Raw genomic sequence first — 21,559 nt, 5'->3', positions numbered from 1 at the left:
CGGTCACTGCGAGCAAACGCCAGGGCCGTCGGCCTAATTACCATCTTGGAGAGCTGCTCCACCTCGGCCAGGGCGCTCAGGACATCGCGGTCAAAGTCCATGGCTTTCTGCCAGGCACTGTGGGCGACCGTGACCAGGCCGCCGCAGCCGGGTCCCCCACACTTCTTCTCTCCTTCGTCAGTCCTGCAGTTCGGGCCGCCACACTCGGTCTCGGAACAAGAGGCCCCCGGAGGCGTCCCACAGGTCTGCAACGAGCCAAGAGGCAGGCACGGGCCTTCAGAGAGGGAGTCTGCAACAGCTGTGCAGGGCCTGGGTGGCCCGGGGGGCCCCAGAGAGCATGTAGGAGGTCCTCAGCAAGGGTGCTGGAGAACACAATGTTCAGGATGGAGAGAGGAGCCGAGAGCTCAGGAATCATGGCCAGGGAAGCCATGAAAACTTAGGACGCTTCGTCAATACCTCCTGCCCTGATGAACTGGAATAGCATATGGGCGCTGTGTGGGGTGCAAATGTTATCTGCTGGGTCAAGTTGAAATCTGCCCAACATGGGAGCCAAAGAATGCTTCCCCTTGATCCTAGACCATTGGATTAACACAAACAAGCAAGAGGTATTGACAAACTTTTTTAGACCTGGCATCTGGTCTGTTTTGGTCAATAGGGTGACATAAAAGGCCCATTATCTGGCCTTTTAGTACCTTCAAATCTTGGGAAGACAGGCTCACTGTGCATAAAACAGCCAAGAATAGGTCAGGTACTGTCAGGAAGAAGGAAAGCAGACAGAGGAGAGACTACTGACGGCTGCAGCTGTAGTTGGGGAAGGATGTCCTTGCTGTCTGGTGGGGTTTGAGCAGGGCAAGTGGGGGAACATTCCAGACGTGAGAGGAAAACAGAAAACAGTAGGGGCAAAGGTGGATTTCACTTTTACAAAAAGCAACCCCCCATAATCCTCTGTCCCCAGACTTCTCCTCTTCCTTACCTACCAGAAACTTCCAAGGATCAGGGCCTGGCCACTGCATGCACATGCACACTGATAAATTACAAGTCTGCTGTGTGATGGGAAAGGCTGAGCAGGGAGCAAACTGCAGAACCGTCCTCTCATACTGAAAAGAGGCAGTGAGAAGCAGGTAATGCTCCCAAACAAGGAAGGTATTCTTTTTAAGAAATAAAGTAGGTTTTGAATAAATAGTCAACTCCTTAGACTAATAATTTTCTGGTACTTATAATCCCATTAGATCTCAAATTAACAAATAGTTTTGGGCACCTGGCTGGTTCCGTCAGTTAAGCGTCCTACCTACTTCAGCTCAGGTCATGATCTCACGGTCTGTGGGTTCGAGCCCCGCATCGGGGAGCCTGCTTCAGATTCTGTATTTCTCTCTCTCTCTGCACGCCCCCCCCACCTGTGCTCTCTCTCTCTCAAAAATAAATACTTAAAAAAAATAGTCTTTCATGTAGCTGGCTTACAGAACATAAAAAGCTTCAGAAAACAGTTTATTCTGCATTGCCGTAGGAGAACATGAGCCGTAATCAAGAAGAGAAGCAGAAGGCCTCAGGGAGGCCTTCTAAAAACAACCTGACGACACCCTAGGAGATCTGTTCTATTTCAACCCTGCAAGCAGGAAAAAAACCAGATGCAAAAACAAAGAACTGAAGGTACTCAAAAAACACAAAGGGACAAAAACCTCTCTACCCAAGAAATACCAGTATGGAACCTGTAAAGGGAGATCTCATTGGAGAATTAAATACCTGCAGTGAGCGAACAGAAGCCAGCTCATCCTTGGGCAGTTCACCCAATGGAAAAGCAGGTACCAGGAAGGGCCCCCATTCGTATGGCCTGATCAGGCAAGGGACCCTTCACGCCCTCCCTTCCTAGACACCTGTTGCAACAAGCAAACCTCCTTTAGCATGATAGCTGCTTTCATTTTAGTTTGCGGAGATTTTTATCTGTGATTACTGGTTTTTACTAGAATTTGTAATGTAGGACTCAATCCTGGAAGGAAAGAGAGAATTGGCATTTCACGCCTATATGTAGTGACTTTGTCCCCTGTGAAGTTTACACGTTGCTCTGGGCCTCGATTTTTCTAATAAGCCACGACAGGAGTGATCCGCCTTACTCCCTCTTTCCACTAAATGCTATGACGCTTAATAATCTATCACCTTGTAGGCATCCATTACGTTGGGCACAATACAGTCATGACAGAGTGTTTTTGCCAATTTCAGAGACAGCGAGATGGGAAGGTGAGGAGGCCAGGAGGGAAGGGACTTGCACTAACACCAAATCGTAAGGAAGCCTGAACCGTTCTCGGTCTTCTGTGCACCACCTGCCTCCTGCTTTCTACTGTTCCTAAGCTAAGAGAGCACAAGCCTGAGTCTATAAACAATATGCTCCAAATTCTCCCAATAGGTATCCTTCCATGAAAAATGGTAAAGAAGCAAGAGGAAGAAAACAGGCAGAGTTTGGCTTTTTTTTTTTGGCCCTCTGCCAGATTTTCATTAAACTCACTCCTCAATTTCATTTGGCTCTGGAGTTACTTTTTAAAAGCTTCTGGGAAATGAATCTACTTTCGAGGTTGGTCTCAAGGTTAATCTTCACCAGGTAAAGTTACTGGAACAAAGGAACATTTTTAATTTACACCCAGGGAAAAAATTCTTTTGCTCCTTTAATTTTTTTGAAGAAGCCCCCCACCCCCCCGCCCCCAAATATTCTTGAATGGCTCCACTGTGAAGGAGTTTGCATTTGGAATCAGAACTACGTGAAAAAGGGAGCGCCTGGGTGGCTCAGTTGGTTAAATGTCCGACCTCGGCTCAGGTCATGATCTCGCAGCTCGTGAGTTCGAGCCCCATGTCAGGTTCTGTGCTGACAGCTCAGAACCTGGAGCCTGCTTCGGATTCGGTGTCTCCCTCCCTCTCTGCCCCTCCCCCGCTGTCTCTTGAAAATGAATAAACCTTCAAAAAAAATAATAAAGAACTATGTGAAAAAAAAATGTCTACAGTTTAAAAAAGGTTAAAATTTGGGGCGCCTGGGTGGCGCAGTCGGTTAAGCGTCCGACTTCAGCCAGGTCACGATCTCTCGGTCCGGGAGTTCGAGCCCCGCGTCAGGCTCTGGGCTGATGGCTCGGAGCCTGGAGCCTGTTTCCAATTCTGTGTCTCCCTCTCTCTCTGCCCCTCCCCCGTTCATGCTCTGTCTCTCTCTGTCCCAAAAATAAATAAACGTTGAAAAAAAAAAAAAATTAAAAAAAAAAAAAAAAAAAAGGTTAAAATCTGAATAAGAAGTCACCGATTCAATTTAACAGTCTGGTCTCCTATCCAAGTACTAACCAGGCCCGACCCTGCTTAGCTTCCGAGATCAGACGAGATCGGGCGGGTTCAGGGTGGTATGGCCATAGATTCAATTTAACAGTCTGGGAAAGGAGTCTTGATTCTTGGTATCACAGAGGAACCGGCTAGCTGGACATGGGGTAAGGTTGGAAAGGCACCCACTCTTGTTTTTATCTGGCTTGAAGGTGGATACCCATAGGGGGTCCAGAGACCTGAGGCCAGGTTCACTCCCGCTGGTTCATTTGCAAAATGAACAGTACGACTGACAACACAGGGTGGGTTTCCTTCCTAATTTGCATCAGAGCCTGGAGACCAGACCCTCAAAACCTTACCATCTCGGCAACGGCTGAAAGGTCTAGACTCTGTAGTTTGCCTGCCAGTTCATCCAGAAGGCGGGCCTGTTCCTCTTGTTTTTCCCTGAACTGGGATTCTCGTTCCAACAACAACTCTTCTACTCTGTCCCGAGTGAGAGTCGACTGGTCCACAGTGCTGTTGGAATCTGTGGTGGAGGCGTTCACCCTCTCCTCTGCCTCTAGAGACATCTGGAAATACTTGGTGATGCTATCCAAGGCGCCTAGGGCATCAAATGAAATGGCCCGCGGTTAAATCTCTCGTCCTCGTGCCCGTAAGGGATGCCCGTATTTGGTGTCTTCCAGCCCTCAGTTCACTGTACGGTTTTGTTTTAAAACTCAAGGACCAAAATCTTTACGAAGACCTGGAACTTTCCTCTCCTGAGCAATGGCTACACTTTGTCCTATTAACAGCTATTTCTGGGCAAACATCTGGATGACAAATCAAGTCAATCATGCAGATGTCTGCATACAGGCAACTTTCCAGTTCTTTCTCAATAGCTAGTGGTGTCAGGCAGCCTGCAGATCACACGTCCAGATATATTTTAATCTTTTCTTAGTCATTTGACTATTTAGATCCACTCAAATGACTAGTATTACATATGTAAAACAGCATGGCATGTTTTGGCTTTAAGGACCTAGCCAGAAAAATAAATGATCGTGCGTACAATAGGATGGTCAGTGCTATCTAACACTGCAGAAACTGTTCCCTGAACAGGCAACATTCTTGAATATAAAAGAATTTGCTGAAGTACCAATTTAATTTCCTAACTATTCAGAAGAGCCCATTTCCAAGAAAAGCCAAGGAGGTTAAACCATTCACTGAAAAAAGCCTGGAAAGGGACACCATTCTCACACACGATGACTGCTGCTCACTCCATGGCGTCTCCCTTTGTCTCTCTGTGCCCCGGCTCCCACATTTGTAAATGGGGACTGTAATCCTTACTTGTGCCAGAGACTCAATGAGAACAAGCTTTAAAATTACTAGAAAGCATTAACTTTTACTCTCAAAGTACTGTAGTAAAAGGTTAGACAGAGGGGGTTAAATCCTGTTGTCCAGGATTGCACATTGGCACAAAAAATGCTCACCCCGAATATCTGAGTTTTTGATAAATTCCAACTGCTCAGCAAGCTCTTTCACTGTGTTGTCTAGGCTTTCTGCTTCTGTCTGTAGAGAATCTAGTTCTCTGGCCGTGCTGTTGCTTTGGGAAGCTGTGTCAGACAATTTCACTTCTACTTGAGCCATCTTGTCTGTAACATCTTTCGTTAATTTCCTGTAAAGAGAAGGGTAATTTTCCGGAAGTAAAAGCAACCAAAGGGGAATTCTGAAGTCTCATTTTTTTTTTTTTTAACATTTTCTACAAATACTGTCCCCATTACTCTGTAAATTCAAACCAACTCAGTACTTTGTTAACTATTTACTTCCAAGTACTAGTTTTATTCTCTTCAACATTAGGAAGCTGTATCAAATCCACCAATTTTCCTTTCTTCGAAGACCTGGAAGAAAAGCCTAGAAGCGCCAATCAGCGGCGTTGTGGTGGATGCATCGGAAGAGGGATTCCGAACACCTGCTGTCTTCTGAGCAAAGGTCCAGAGCATGGAGTTCCTGCCCTGTATGTGGGCAGGCTGCAAGCCCACACAACCCCACAGCTCGAAAGACCTAACTGACGCCAGTGTAGAATTGTGCCTCCCAGCCACCTGCCAAAAAGGCTCTTCTCCAAACCTCAGGGATCCCCTTCAAGATGAGACATGCAGAGAGGAAGCCCCACAGCCACCAGGAAGACAAAGAGCCACCCACATGAGCTCTCCGTACATTCCACCTGAGCAAGGTCCCATCAAAGGAGCCTCCTCGTCCACCGACAAGCAACCCTTTTATCTTCCGTAAGAAAGAAGGTAGTTATCTCCCAGAATGGACTTGGAAACACATTTAGCTTTCACAATATTTCATTTGGAATCTAAACCCAACTGCATTCTCTTCCGTTTGTCACATCTCCAAAGCTGTATCTGAGGCATCTATTTGGATATTACTTATATATACAGTGTGTGTGTGTGTGTGTGTGTGTGTGTGTACATAGATAATCACAAAGAACATAATGTTTGAGAAGACCTTAGCTCTGGGCTTTACTGGGTCACCTAATTGAATATAACTGTCTCCTCAGGGAGGTAAGAGTCAGTATAAAACATGGGGAAGATGTACAAAGGCCAAAAGGCTGGGGGCCGTTAGAAAAATGCTATTTAAAGCGGAGATAAAAATCATGACCCGACTCAAAGGAAAAGTGCTTAAAAGGATTTGTAGGCTAAATTGCATTTTATAAACTCAACCTTCTTTTCCTGAGGCAATTATAATATAGTTTCTTTTCTCAGTGCTCTTTTATTCATGTGTTGGCTCTCAGCAGGCTTTCATTTCTTCCCAGGTCTCCTACAATGTTACAATTTTTAAAGGAATCGAATCTAACATTGTATATTTTTTAATAACAGCCACTTTGGATCCTAAGACCTGTGTCCTTGGATGTTGTGTTGACACAAGATTAATCAAACCAGTTTCCCTGAGCGATTACAATCTACCCGATTAGATGAATAGTGAGGGTAGAAACAGAGCCATTTCAGGAATGTAACCTCTCTTCTGGCAGGCTCTCAAAGGACACCCAGATTGTTTTGTTCTCCCTTAGGTGCAGGAGACTGAGGCCAAGAATCAGGTCCTAAGTGGCCTGCACTCGGACGACAGCCTTCTCAAGCTTGTCGCTACGTGTTAGGAGGCTGAGGGCACCACCGTCTCTTTAATGAGGTAAAATCCCTCACTGAATGCATTATCGCCCTGCAGCAGACATTTCCGAATGTTCTGTGTCCCAGACACAAGACCTCCAGCCTGGAATCAAGGACCCGTTACTTGAAACCTAGGAGGTCTAGGAAGGACCCCCCACAAGGTGCCTAAGCGCATGTCTGCTGTTCCCTTGCTGCTGTTTACAGCGCAGAGGTGAAAAGTCCATCTGTCTTCTCAGGCTGATTCAAGTCCCATGACACAGAAAATCTTACTATGGTTCTGTCATAACTTACAGTCACCTCAGTGTACAAGGATTTAGCTACGAAAGAGTTCCCCTTGGGGCGCCTGGGGAGCTCAGCTGGTTGAGTGTCCAGCCAGCTCAGGTCATGATCTCACAGTTCGTGGGTTTGAGCCCCGCATCGGGCTCTGTGATAGATCAGAGCCTGGAGCCTGGTTCAGATTCTGTGTCTCCCTCTCTCTCTGCCCCTCCCCCGCTGGTGCGCTGTCTCTCGCTCTCTCAAAAATAAAAGAAAGAAAGAAAGAAAGAAAGAAAGAAAGAAAGAAAGAAAGAGAAAGAGAAAGAAAGAAAGAAAGAAAGAAAAGAAAGAAAAGAAAGAAAGAGAAAGAAAGAAAGAAAGAGAAAGAAAAAGAAAGAGAAAGAAAGAAAGAAAGAAAAAGAAAGAAAAAGAAAGAAAGAAAGAAAGAAAGAAAGAAAGAAAGAAAGAAAGAAAGAGAGAAAGAAGAAAGAGTGAGTTCCCCTGGTTCCCCTGTTTGGGGGGCCCGTTGTGGAAGAGTAGTTGCAATGTCTGGGAGCAGGAAACATGCAGAAAAACGATCCCCCAGAAGTTCAGCACGACTCAGTTCTCTCTGCTCTCACTGGCAAAATCAACACTATGCAGAGAGCGTTACCCAGAGACGGGCTAAGAAGAGAATTTTTCACTGTAGAGAATTTGTTACAATTAAATGATGGAAGCACTGCCCTAGTGAAGCTGCGGAGATCGCTTGGGAATCGGGGGTAACCCATCTCCTCGGGAGGAGAAAACCTCCCCTTGTATGCATTGTGCGTTTGGCAATGCCACGGTCACTTCACAGATCAGTCTTCTGCTGCAAGGTACAGACAAGGTACTGTCCTCCCCTGGTCCACAGGAGAGGAGAGAGACGCAGGCATAAGTGAGTCATGCAAGTTCTCAAGCCAGCGAGCAACCAAACCACGGCTCCGTTACGGATCCTTGGTTTCCGAACTCAAAGCTCCTGCCATTCTACTCCCTTGGAGCGCTGGCTACAAAGGGGGGCAGTGGCTCTAACACGCTTTGTCAATGTTCACTCGCCCCATGCCCGGAGTAAAGGCTGCCGGGAAGCCAGTGCCCAGCATCTGTTTTCACTCACGGGACTAACCACACCTTCCAATGGAGGCACCCAGCGGGCATGTCTGCCCTTTATTCCCCAAGTGGAAACATTACCGTGGGCGCCTTCTCTGGCTCAGGAACTACTTACTCTGCTTCCTCAAAGAGATCCCCGATGTTCTTCAGTGGCTCCGTGGCTGGGCTCTGGGCCAGGATGTCTCTGATCTCATTGACTTTCTTCTCCACCGAGTCCACAGTCTCCCGGTAAGGCCCAATCACGCCGCTGATCTTCAGGGCCTTGGCTTTCTCCAGGAACTTCTGGGTCCGATTGGTCAACTCGGCGACGATCACATCCCACACGGCAAAGCACTGGTGGCAGGGAGTGCAGTCGGGGAAGACCCCTGAGTACCCGCGTGTGCATTTGTCACAGCGTGGGCCCTCGACACCCTCCACGCAGACGCACCGGCCGGTGGACTGGTCACACTGTGGTGTCTCGATGCCCCTGGGGTCACAGTCACAGGCTGGGAGGGAAAGAGCAGTGCTGTATGATCCCCTAGATCACGAACCTCAGCGACAAGACCTGGCATTCAGAATCCTCAGTCATGTTACAATGGGAAGGCGTCAACCGGGCAGTTTACCAACGGCTCTGGTGGAGACTAGACCAGCCTCCTGGAGCACGTGTTACCCTGACACCCGCTCACCCCTTTACAGCGACAGTATTGATTTTTCTCCAGTCGACACTCATGGTACCCAGCAGCACAGAAATGGTTTACGTGCCTGTCACCAAACTCTCACGATAACCCGACGGGACAGGGGACCTGCCCCAAGTGTCACACCAAGGAAACGGCCGGGCCCGGATTCCAGTTGAGCACATTACAACTCCCGTCCGCTCTTAACCTCTGGCCTGCCTCTGCCTCCCTCTTACTCTGACTCCCCCCCACCCCCCCCCCACCCCGGATGCCAGCAGCACAGGCAATTCCGGTGGCATCCTGACGACATGAACACCTGCTAACACACCTCGCCCTACCTGGTCACAGAACTGGTGACTACGCGATGAAATGCAATGAACCTGATAACGAGAAAACTCAATTGAGAAAAAAGTCCTAGGAATCCTAAGTATCTAGTTTAAAGGCTTTCCACTAAGTGTAACGTGTGGATATCTGCTGTTGTGACGAGCAGCCCGCCCCAGCACTGAGACCGCAGGCTCATGAAATGTCAGAAGTCAGAGAAGGGACCTGGGGACCAGTCAGCCCCAACTGCTCACTGGCCCAGTAGGGCTGGCATCTCAGCCAGAACCAAATGGGAAAGGGTAACTAACGTTGGCGGTCTTGGCTAATGGAGCTTGGCCGACATTACTTATCACGGTGCGTGTGCTACTGACCCTGGCTTAGAGCCCCAAATCTCAGGGGGCCAACTTATTTCTGTATCAACACCTGATGCTTGCAGTATTTGTATACTGTCTAAAAAAACACAAGGCCTGTACAAACATCTCTGGCCTTAAATCCTTTCTGGGAAAAGGTAAGGGAGTAAGAAAAAAAGAAAAAAAAAACACCCTCCAAAAGTCCCCCAAAACAAATCTATTATTTCCCTAAATAGACTGAAGACTCCAAGAGCAGGAGTACATCTTAAATTTTTTTTTCTTTTAACAATGTTTTTAATGTTTATTTTATTTTTGAGAGAGAGTGAGTGGGGAAGGGGCAGAGAGAGAGAGGGAGACACAGAATCAGAAGCAGGCTCCAGGCTCCGAGCTGTCAGCACCGAGCCCGACGTGGGGCTCAAACTCATGGACCACGAGATCATGACCTGAACCAAAGTCGGACGCTTAACTGACTGAGCCACCCCGGCGCCCAAGGCAGGAGTACATCTTGGACCATTTTTTCCATCCTCTGCACCAAGCCCAGGATTAACCTGCAACTGGAGTTCAACAGTCTCTGCCAACCGAGGCTCTAACCTCATTTTCTGTACAGGCACGCAAGGGACATTTACACCCCCACCCCCACGAAAACAAAATCACCCTACTAAAAACGCCAATGTCAACTGTGGCAAAACACAACACATTCATACTCTCAGATACTGTGATCTATTTGTGTCCATAGCTGCAATTGGTCCCTGCAAGACTTTCTCATCAAACATCATCCACAACCAGTTTCACGGATGGTCCTGAGATTTGCTCGCTGACCTCCATGCTCTAAACCCAGAGAGATGCGTTTGTGGCCCATTTTTCTGATCCCCACCCCCCGCCCCGCCTTCTGCCTTTTATCATTTATCTTTCACGGCCTTTGTTGGCCAACGCCACTCCACGTCCTCGAGCGGCAAGCCTGAGCAGTGCAGCGGTCAGCGTGCCTGGCTGTGAGTCCTGCCTTCTCCACACCACAGCTATGCAACTCCGGGTGCTGAGGAAACGGAGTCACGGCCTCCACATGGGTACGATGGATCCCACCTACCACACAGGATCACTTTCAGGATTTCATTAACAGCTTAATTCCAAAGTGCTTAGAGGAATATCTAGCTCATTGCAAGCACTCAAACATTTTTATCATCATCACTTTCTGTGTTCCGTGCAAGTGTCTGGGCGTTTCCTGCCCAGAGTGTTGCCTGACCGCATTTCCACTGTGGGTGGGGGAGGAAAAGAAAACCTGTCACGGCCTTGTGTTTATCTTTGTATATTTGCCAATAACATGAGTTTTTCAAAGATTTAAACTATGGAATATTCTAGTCCTCAACCTTTGGGATTTAAAACATAGCATTCCATTAGTGCCTTGGGTTCTCAAAACTAAACTTTTTTTTTTTTTCCATTAAGTATATTGTTTCTTTCCAGGCATTTCAGGCATGTTTCATTTTTCCTGTTTTTTCGGGGGAACATGCCCATGAGTCAGGGAGCAGCCTGAATGAGCTATGAATAACTTTACATGTGTTCCCTACACCATTATTTCCAGGAGATGTTCCCGGAGAGAAGGGTTCCATGATCAGTAAATTCAGGAAAAATCATCCTGTTGAAGATTCCAAACAAACAGCAGCGTATTGAAGATTCAGAGTAATTCTACAGGAGAAGCCTTGTTTCATGTTTTTACCCAGTTGTATCCCAAACACATTTGACCATCGAATCTTCTAGTGGAATACCAGGTGACACCCCAGAGAAACAACGGGGAAGGTGTGGGAAACCACAGCCTTCACCAGTTTCGGAGATCAGAAGAATGGAAAGAAATTGAATAATGAAGAGTTTACATTCTTTAAGTTTTAGGAATGGATTTCCATGTCATTTTGGTAAAATTCAGCCATCTTTCAGAAAGCTGAAAGTTACGTGGGTCATCTAAGTCCTAGCCTGTCAAACTTGGCTGTACATCAGAATCACCTGGAGGGTTCACAAAAACGCAGACTGCTCCCCCAACTCCCCAGACCCAGATTCAGAATCAGTGGGTCTGGGATGGGACCTGAGAATTTGTGTTTCTAACGGATGTCAGGTGCTGCTGACACTGAGGGTCACTGGATCCCATTTTGAGGAGGACGGATGGTGTTACTTTGCTACCTGTTCTAGCTTTCTTTTTGTATGTGAATGTGTGCTTGTAGGGGTGAGAGGAAGACAGAGGGAGGGAGGGAGAAGAAAGAGAGAGAGAGAGGGGGTGGGGGGTGGGTGGTGACAAAGGGGGAGAGAATGGGGAAGGGAGGGGCAGGGAGGAAGGAGGCGGGAGAGAGCAAGAGCGTGTGTGTGTGTGTGTGTGTGTGTGTGTGTGTGTGTGTTCATCCTTCAAAGGGCGGAGCCGGGACAGAGTCATGACCTTGGAAGCTGACCGATGTAGGCTGATGCACAAACCTAGCGACCTGTGTAAGAAGAGGAATACATGACACCATCTGTAAAAATGGGATTGCTCCTGCCCCGCTCATCCCAATGGGCAGACCCATGGGGGCCCTAGGTGGCCCAGTAGACCTGTGCCTGCTGGGTCATCTCTCCCAGGCGAGGGACACCTGAGGCAGATGGCGCTTGTGCTTTCACTTTGCTTCGAAAATTCCTTCTTTCCCATAGATAGTGCAAAGGCACACATTCATTCAGTCCTAAAGAGGTTTTTACTGGTTTCATGCTTGGGGCAAGGGATGGGTGCACATGTTGCATTTATTTTTTAGTGTCTCTAATAATTTTTTATTTACTTCAGTGATAAAGGCACTTCTTGCTCTCATTCTGTCGTGGGCATCTTTGAGGGACAGACCCTGGCCCCAAACTGTAGGATTTAAAACGCAAGTGCAGGGGTGCTTGGGTGGCTCAGCTGGTGAAGCGTCAGACTTAGGCTCAGGCCACGATCTCACGGCTCGTGAGCTAGAGCCCTGTGTCGGGCTCTGTGCTGACACCTCGGAGCCTGGAGCCTGCTTCTGATGCTGTGTCTCCCTCTCTCTCTCTGCCCCTCCCCCTCTCGCGCTTTGTCTCCCTCTCAAAAATAAACAAACGTTAAAAAAAAAATTAAATAAAAATAAATAAATAAAAGGCAAGTGCAGGGGTGCCTGGGTGGCTCAGTCAGTTACACATCTGACTCTTGATCTTAGCTTGGGTCTTGATCTCAGGGTTGTGGGTTCAAGCCCCCTAGCAATGAGGGCACCATGCCCAGCGTGCAGCCTACTTAAAAATAAATAAATAAATAAATAAATAAAATAAAAATAAAAGGCAAATGCACTCCCCTGAGGGCTTTCCTCTTTCTCTGGGGATAGGGCCATAGTCCAGGCCAGCCCTCTAAGGAGTAGAGTGACAGGACCAGTTTAGCTGAACTGACCAATATTCCTTTCCTCTGATTGGAAAGAGTCAAATTTCACAGATGGAGTTCACAGACTGCAGTTTCATTACTGAGAACTTCAACCCCAGAAAGGCACCTGAAGACTACATGCATCAGGTTTTCATTTCAAACCGAAGCAGGGAAACCACTAAGCTCCTGTGGACTCGTGCTTCCCTCCCTGACTCCTGGGGACGCCTGCGAGGCAAGCACTACAAAGCCCACATTTACAACCTCGTAAAAGGACCTACCCTAAGAGCACGTCCCGCTGAAGCAGCAAGGTTCGTTCTCACCTGTCCACTGACAACTTCACGGACACCGAAATTGCGAAGGAGACCCTCCAATCCTGGCTCACGTACGCTGGGGTCTAAGACTCCCACACTAACCAGGCAGGCGATCTCTGACAAGGGCCAAGGGTTGGGTCCTCTCTTCAGAGGAAGGGCTCGGGGCGTGGGTGGACCTATAGCTCAGCACTGCTCTAACAAATGGGATTCTCTGGCAGAGGACCAAAAACTTTCTCTTGGAAAGAAGAAGAAAGTGGTTAGCAGAAGTTGTGGCCTCACCTTTAAGGTGAACAAATCACGGAGATGAAGACTAGCATTTAAAAAACAAGATTGGGGGGCGCCTGGGTGGCTCAGTCAGTTAAGCGTCCAACTTCGGCTCAGGTCATGATCTTGTGGTCTTTGAGTTCGAGCCCTGCGTCGGGCTCTGTGCTGACAGCTCAGAGCCTGGAGCCTGTTCGGGATTCTGTGTCTCCCTCTCTCTCTGCCCCTCCCCTGTTCATGCTCTGTCTCTCTCTGTCTCAAAAATAAATAAACGTTAAAAAAAAAAAACACACAAAAAACGAGATGGTCATCAGGGTGCCTGGGTGGCTCAGGCAGTTGAGGGTCCAACTCCTGGTTTTGGCTCAGGTCATGATCTCACAGTTTGTGAGTTCAAGTCCCGAGCTGGGCTCTGTGCTGACAATGTAGCACCTGTTTGGGATTCTCCTTATCCCTCTCTCTCTGCCCCTCCCCTGCCTGCTCTCTCTCTCTCAAAATAAATAAATAAACATTAAAAATAAAATAAAAACGAGACTGTCATCAATTTTGATGAGCCATAAGAATTCCACCTTCCTCTGTAAATACATTCTCGGTTATGTGGTCAGTAGGTCTCCTCTGTTTTTCCCAAGTTTTCTCCTCATTTAAAAATGTCATCTCTAAGAGATAGGTAAATGACCTCTAATGCACCCATTTTATAGATCTTGAGGCCTGGAGGAACACACTGGCAGGTCAATGTCAGAACAGGAAACCTCAGCCTCTTTATCAGTAGGTATAACTTCCTTCTCCAGGGCCCTCCAGCAACTGAGCAAAGTCTGTCCCCAGTGGCCTAGCGTTCAAGGCTTTCACAGTCTGGTAAAACCGAATCTCCCCATGGGTCCCCATGGATGGTTTCCTGAGGGCACCCCCGCCCCCCACAGCCTTGCTGCTACATTCTTGTCCTTGAACCAGGACATGAACTCCTCTCTCTAAATATCTTTCATCGGGAATGACAGGCCCAGGCAAAGAACAGGGACACTGGGTCACGTGGACCTGACTTCAGAGCCCAGATCTGCCCTCACCTGTGCTTTGTCTCTGGGCAAGTCACTTAACCTCTCTGCACCTAAGATTTCTCAGCTGTGAAGTGGAGGTTACATGTGTCCTCACAGATTCTCTGCTGTCAGGATAGAACCAAGAGCAGGCACAGAATGTCCCCACAAGCACTCCGCACACCGCAGATTCTCTGTGGATGGCCACCAGCGCGAACCTTCTCCCCGGCCCCTTGCTGAAGGGCTCCAGATCCTGCAGCTCTTGCCTCCTCTGACAGGTGGAAAGGTCCGTACCGCTCTCCTCCTGCCTCTTGCGTCAGGTTACTCTACGTGCGCCATTTCCTCAGGCGGCCTGCCAGCGCCTGGCGCTTCTCTGCTGGGTCCACTCCCCACCGGACGGCCATGCTCAGTACTGTGTTCATATCCAGCCTTCTTCCTAAAACTTAAATCTGCCTTGGGACACAGAAAGTGCGACATCCTGGGGTGCCCGGGGGCTCAGGCGGTGGAGCGTCCGACTCGGGCTCAGATCATCGTCTCGCAGTTCATGAGTTCGAGCCCCACACTGGGCTCGCTGCCGTCAGCACAGAGCCTGCTTCAGATCCCGTCCCCCTCTCTGCGCCTCCCCACTTGCGCTTTCTCAAAAATAATCATTAAAAAAAAAAAAAAAGCAAAGAAAAGCAAAGAAAATGCTCTATCCTAAATTCAGGCAACGGGGTTATTTTCTTCTGTCTCACACCCTGCCTCAAAGTAACACGGGGCTCCAGGATTTGCTATAATGCCGGAAGGTTTGCTGATTCTTTACCCAGGAACTTCCATTTCACCACAAGGGACATGTAAACATTTTAGTCTCTTAAATGTGATTTCGCTTTAAATTATCCGCCTCCTCGGCCCCACCTGTTTCTCGGTCTTGCTAACGTACCTTCAGTTTGGGGATGAAAATTGGGCAATGGCGACTTTACCTGCAGAAAGGAGCTGGCTGGCTGGTCAAAGGGTTGGCAGGCTTTCTGTCTCAAGGCCCGGATAGTAAATATTTAGGCTTTGCAGGCCGTATGGTCTGTCACGACTACGCAACTCTGGCTCTGTAGCACGAAGGCGGCCGCAAACAGTACATAAACAATCGCGCCCAGGCAGGGGGCTGGGTTTGCTGACTGAGACTTGGTTCGCCCGCCTGTGGGCTGGCCCACCCTCCAGGAGACACAGGCTGTGCTAAGGATCATGGAAGACGAGGCTTCCCTCTACTAACAAGAGTATTTGTGGTTCTCTAAAGAATCAAATTAAGTCTGATTTCCCAAGTCACACAGCAAATAAAGTACAAGGTGGGTAACTGTAAGTGAATCCCAGCCTAAGAGCACAAGTGTTCTAAAAACTCATGCCTGAGCAAAGGAATGCACTTAATTTTTCTATTAAAGACACTTTGAAATGAGAAGCAAGCATGATGGGAACATGACCACTACCCAGAACCTCTCACCTATGCCGCACATTTCCAATTTGCTCTGGTTTAAGAGACACTGGCCTTTTCCAACAGCCAGAAGCCCTCCCTTCGCGATCTATGAATCAACAGAATGATTCCACATGTGACCCTTTGACTCCTGAGGGGGCACAATGTGGCGCTCCAAGCTGAGGCTTTCTCCGGCACATTCACTGGTGGGTGGACGAGATTCTCTCCGTCCCCAGCACAGTGGTGGGCTTGTTCAGACTCGGACGACTGGCCAAGAGCCCCAACCCGCCTGGACAATAGGAACATTCAACAAGTTATAAGTTTGAGGCTCAACTCATTTGTCTTTTACACAACCACATTTTTTTCCATAAGGGGAAAACTTAGCTATGACCTGGGTCTTCCTATAAGCATGCTGTTTACAAAGTGGCACCAGAAAGTCAAAATGTGTGCCGTGCTCCAACCGAAAGATTTGAAATTGAAGACTCTTTGGCAGTTAATTACCTAATTTGAGAAAAGCGGTCACATTTTTCCCCCCACAGTTCCATCTAATTTCAGCCAATACCTATTCCTGTCCCTACTCATTGTTGGACCCCGTCCCTTCTAGAACTTGTCCACCCCCTACTTCTATTTGTGAGGATAGTCCAGTCCATCCAAAGCCCAAACTCCAGGTGCTGCTAAATTTTTGCCCCTGTCTCATCCGATCACACTAGTCCTGCCGCACTGCCATCTTGGACACACGAGGCCCTGTGATGCGGTGACCAGCCCCCTCCCCGCCCCCAGCCACTGTTAAGTAACGTCTTTCTTTCTCTCTCTGGAAGCTTTGCAGATTAGGAGCTGTTTGGGTCCCAACACTTTCGAGATTGACCTCTCTGCTGGATAAAGCAAAGTAGCTGGTGGCTGTGGATGTCATGGACTTCACTCTTTGCAAAATTTCTAAAACAGGATCTAACCTTTGACCTGAATAAGAGAACACTGTTCCTATAAGCCACGATTCCTCTGGCGGATGGAGAGCTAAAAGTTTGAAGATGAAAGGGTGAGGGGTAACGTTCTGCGCACCAAGTGAACAATTCCCTGATTGACTCTAGCTCCGGGTAACAGGCTTTTCGTGGGCACAAAGCTTAGACAGAGCCAAAGGTCAGCAAGCTTCGGCGGCCAACGCTATTTTGCCCACGACACACGCCGGGAGAATCAGGCTCTAAGCCATGATAAAACCATTACCTGGAGAAAATCAAGCCCTGGGGGCATTACGAGATTGAGGGATCTGAGAGAAGAGTGATTATGGCCCTGGAGAAACCGTATTTTAAACAGGATTTCACTTGAGGGAGACAACCTAGAGCAAGTAGCTCACTGAATGTCACGGACCTTCTAAAGGCAGTGAGAAAATCAGATCCCATGAGGAACCGACATCTGGACTGAAGAACGATTCGTGGAGAAGCCCTTGTCCATCCACACTGCAAGGATCATCTCTTTTGTGGAACAGACCTTAACCTATGATGTTGGTACAAACCCTTCTGACCAAGCCTCAGTTGAAAAACAAATCATCTGATATTTGTTCGGGTTGGTTCTCCCCCCTTGTTAAGGAACAGATGGGCAGACTCTGAAGGAACACTTAGTATCTCGGTTCTGACCTTGGATAGGAGATACTCAGGGAACCGCTAACTTGAACATCTGTATCATTTCTTGTGATAGTCGCATCCAAAAAACAAAAAGGTCACTTTTTATTTAGAGTCCGATAGGGACCTAGAATTTCAGACGTGTAACAAGGAAAATATATCCAAGACCAGTGAAGAAACTGCGGAGATAGTTCCCATACTTATAAGTGTGGAACATGGGGAAGAAAACCCAAGTAGGAAAGAAAAAAATAGGAAAACAGAATAGAAACAGCCCATTAAAATCCTTTCCACAAATGCTCTCCCTTTAAGATCTGAAAACATTTGAAAATATCTGGCAGGTCCAAACCGAAATTGCAACAGCATGAAAATTAAGCAACCCTTACGATTCACATGATTTCAACAAGTTTTTGTTCTCAAGAAAATGTCAAGTCTTCCCTCGTACTCAGTTTTATCATAAGCCTACGTGAAAATCTGGCTTTTGTTCACACGTAACAGACCTAGAGTGCCCGTCACCTATTCTTTTGTTGTGCGTAAAGATGTGAGGACGTTGCCCTCTGCTTCCCACTGGTGGGGACATCACACGGGGGCACACGAACCGATGGCTTTCGCTGTCAGCAGAGTGCACTTGACGCATTGGAATTGGACGAATTTACCAGAGCAGGCATTTAACTCCCTGTGTGCTGGTAAGGAAGCTGGCCATAGATACTGTTCAGAGGGGGGGAAAGTCAGTCTGCGGAAACACATGGTTAATATGAGCCCGTTTTGGTTAAAAGGATCTAAAAAAGCCATTCTGTGTGTCTTCATAGTGTGTACACGGCTTTGTGCAGAGACAAAGGTTACCCCCTAGGGAATGCAGGCCTGCTTTTACTACCTACGCTCTCAATAGGGCTACGTTCGTTAGATTTTTATTTTTATTCTTATTTTTTAAAATAGTCATTTATTTTTTGGGAGAGGGCAAGTGGGGGAGAGGAGACAGAGGGGGATCTGAAGTGGGGTCTGTGCTGACAGGCTGAAAGCAGCGAGCCTGATGCGGGGCTCGAACTCACGAACCCTGAGATCGTGACCCGAGCCGACGTCGGACGCTCAACCGACTGAGCCACCCAGGCGCCCCAGTCATTTCTCAAACAACGAGCGCGAGTTTCTTTTGTAATGAAGCACAGCAATAAATGCACTGGTATTCCGCTTTAGAGTTGACAAAAAGCTCGGGGAGACACCTGTCTGCTCCCTCCGCCCTGATCCAATGCCAACCGAGAATGCCCGCGGCCTCACCTCGGCACTCCACGTTGGGGTCTCCCCAGAAGAGCTCCTGGCACTCGCTGCAGGTGCGGCCTCCGAACCCAGGCATGCACTGGCACTGCCCCGTGAACTGCGGCCAGAAAACACACCTCGGTCACACGGGCTGCCGGGCGGGAGGCAGCGTGTGTTTTCTTCTTCGGCTGCCGGTTAGGGCAGGTGGGACTGGACTGTTAGCCTGAAAAGACCCCTACGTCCTGACGGAAGAAGCGAATCTCACTTCTCTCCTGGGTGCTCGGGCCCCCATGCCAGCGTCTCCTCCCTGCTGTTCTGTACCACGGGCTGGAAAGGCCCAGAGCACGTTAGGCTTTATTTACAGGTTTCTTCACAAACCGCTAAAGACCTAGGCCACCCTGAGAAAGTCCCCTGCCGCGGGGAGCCCTTCATTCTCAGGGTGCGTCAGGAAACAACAGCACCTTTTGCAGTGCCGGAAACGGCCGCTGGCTTCCTTTCAGGCTGGACAGCTAAGAAAAGGGTCTGATTCAGCAGCCTGGTATGGAGGAGATATAGCACACCCTTGTCCGTGCTCATGGGGGTCCACACCACAGCGGGGGCCCTGGACTGAAAGGTCATCCCCGACAAGCCACCAAGTGAGAGCTGATATTCAGTCTGCGCTGTGTTTGCCAAGCCGTGTGCTCCGAGGTGAGGCTGCGAGCGTGAGGAGGGGGTGCCCTTCTCTACCTGGGGCCAAGCCACCCGACGGGCAGGACTCCTACAGGTGAGACCCTTTCCTTCTGCCATGACAGCCTCACCCCCGGCCACAGCGCCTCACCTCATTGCAAGATGGCCCAAAGGAATGAGCGGGATCACAGCTGCACGGGTCACACCCGGTCCCGCTGGCCAGCTGCCAGGTGTTGGGCGCACAGCGGTCACAGTTCTGCCCGACCACATTAGGAAGACACAAGCACTGACCGGTGGTTTTGTCACACTGGCAGTCAGAGCCGTTGCAGTGGTCCTGCACGGTGCCCAGGTAATTGCAGACACATTCTGTAAAGGAACAGCGGGATCGGATTTACTCACATGCATCAAGTTCCTACAATTCACAAAACACCCAGTGCGATGCAAAAGTTCGCTACCTTCTCATGGCTAAGATTTTCCCTCTCCAGATTTTGGCCTGGAGATGCAAACAAGTAAGGAAAGGAATGGAGGGATTAAAAACAAAAAACAAAACCAAAAAAAAACCCCCAAAACACTAAAAGTGCTGTTATTTTGCAGTTCTTATGACGCAGACCTTTCCGACATATCCCAGGTGAATGGGCAGCATGACACATTTTGCCTAACAGCATTTCTGAAATACTCAGACTTAACAAGCTGCTGGCAAATCATTTGAAAATTGAGGATTTAACTGGAAATAACAAAAAGTCTGCTGTGGGACTTGAGATATCTAGTGATTTCAAATTCTTGGCAGGGAGCAGCGGTAATTAACATTGTCAGACAAAGCAGGTAGAAGCCCTCTAAGCTGGTGGGGGAATCCAGTCCCGGTGGCCCTCGACATTCCACGCATGGTGGCGTCTACACTATGGGGCCCCGGGCTGTGCAGCAGCAGCAGAGGAAGAAATGCTGGCTGATTCCTGATAAGAGAGGAAGGAGATGTTCGGGAGACACTTCAGAGATGTCCCTTCCTTCCCCTTAAGCGGGAAGGCTCTCCCCATCAATGACACGAGGAAAGGTACAGACCCCAGTAGGTATTTAGGACCTAGGAGCCCCAGCCCATCGGCAAGTTCACGGGCAGAACATAAAATCAATACACTCTACTGGGTGGCACTTATCGTGGTGACACAGCTACACAGTTTTCTTTTCGGTTCCCTCCCTCAGGCACTGAGTTACATCTTGGGACTTCAGTCTTGCCAGAAAATGAGGATGTTAAAAAAAAAAAAAAGTCAGTCTCATCTTTCTTTTGTCAGAGGAAAAACTCTAAAAGGGTTTTCCCAAACGAAACAAACACCTCAAGATGTCATTATCCCCCGATGACGAAGAAGAAGGCAGAAGTCCTTCTAAGCGGGCAAGATGAATCCGTATCTTACTTCGACAGTCCTGGCGGAGCGCATCCCCATAGTACCCGAGTCGGCAGAGCTGGCACTGGTCCCCTTCCGTGTGGTACAGGCACTTAAGGCACCTTCCGGTCTCCCTGTCACAGGCTTCCGGGTCTGTTGTGTCAATGTTGCCGTGACACTCGCAAGGCTGACAGGAGCCCCCCACGTCCGAGGGATTGCCAAAGAAGCCTGAGGCACAGTCGTCACATCTGGAGCCTGGTGACCAAGCACAACCCCTTCAGCTTGCTGACTGAAAAGTCCAGCCACCCCCCCACCCCGCCGACATTCCTGCACCCCCCCAGGCAGTGCTGTGTTCCTCCCAGAGCCCAGGACGACCCCGTCTTTAGGAGGGACAAAATGCCAGGGGCAAGAAGAATTTTGTAGTCTGCAACATGGCAGCACCCTGGCTCAGAGGCCACAGCGGGGACATGGCCAGTTACAAGAGTTGTAACAGGACATTTCAGCTTCTCATTCCACAGGTGGAGCCGATTCGGAGCTAAATCGCCACCTAACAGCGTAAAGCTTCACTGATCTTAACTCCTAATGCAAACATTACGTTAATGGAAAAAAATCACCGCTCCTGCGTGAGCAACCTGCAAAATGGGGTGCCTAATGATGACCGATTTCCCTAAGGAATCCTGAAATCCTGACACGTGTGCCAATATTTCTCCGCTAAGAATAAGCCCAACTAGTATCTGAAACTGTGGCATCAAGGGTGAAATGAAAGGGAGCTTATTTTCACAAGGAACTGTCCTCCTTGAGTGTTGACAGATCATGGTGAGTATAATAAACCACAAAGAACACATCTAGCTTTGACCAATTCCATTATCTGGGGGCCATCTGGGGATGGCAGTTGTCTTCCTTCCGCCCACTGTTTGGCCACTTCACCACTACCTTGAGACCCTTCTGCCAGGAGCTGGATAAGGGAGAGGAGAAGTAAAATGTAAGATAATCTTCCTACTGCGTAGTAAGGGAAAACTATTCCTAGGGATTCACTCATGGATTTAAGTGAACTTGCTATCCTGTTTTGTATTATAACATCATCACGGAGACTCGAGAATTCTTTTCTCCACATGCCCAACAGGAAAAGAGCAT

The 21,559-nt window shown here is 48.6% G+C and overlaps 1 protein-coding gene across 1 annotated transcript in view; it reads right to left on the bottom strand.

Annotated features, from left to right (window-relative positions):
• Nucleotides 1-21,559, bottom strand: part of LAMB1 (laminin subunit beta 1) — a 74,781-nt gene that overhangs the window by 8,217 nt on the left and 45,005 nt on the right. Inside the window, exons 21-27 of the mRNA XM_030307758.1 lie at nucleotides 20,456-20,680; nucleotides 19,204-19,418; nucleotides 18,408-18,504; nucleotides 7,918-8,287; nucleotides 4,752-4,936; nucleotides 3,645-3,886; nucleotides 42-245 (exon numbers count right to left, since the gene is read on the bottom strand). Of these exons, the coding sequence (XP_030163618.1) occupies nucleotides 42-245; nucleotides 3,645-3,886; nucleotides 4,752-4,936; nucleotides 7,918-8,287; nucleotides 18,408-18,504; nucleotides 19,204-19,418; nucleotides 20,456-20,680 (1,538 nt within the window). The remainder of the gene's footprint in view (nucleotides 1-41; nucleotides 246-3,644; nucleotides 3,887-4,751; nucleotides 4,937-7,917; nucleotides 8,288-18,407; nucleotides 18,505-19,203; nucleotides 19,419-20,455; nucleotides 20,681-21,559) is intronic.

Source organism: Lynx canadensis, chromosome A2 (assembly GCF_007474595.2).
Source record: "Lynx canadensis isolate LIC74 chromosome A2, mLynCan4.pri.v2, whole genome shotgun sequence".
Taxonomy (NCBI): Eukaryota; Metazoa; Chordata; class Mammalia; order Carnivora; family Felidae; genus Lynx; species Lynx canadensis.
This window is presented reverse-complemented; position numbering and strand designations above follow the sequence as displayed.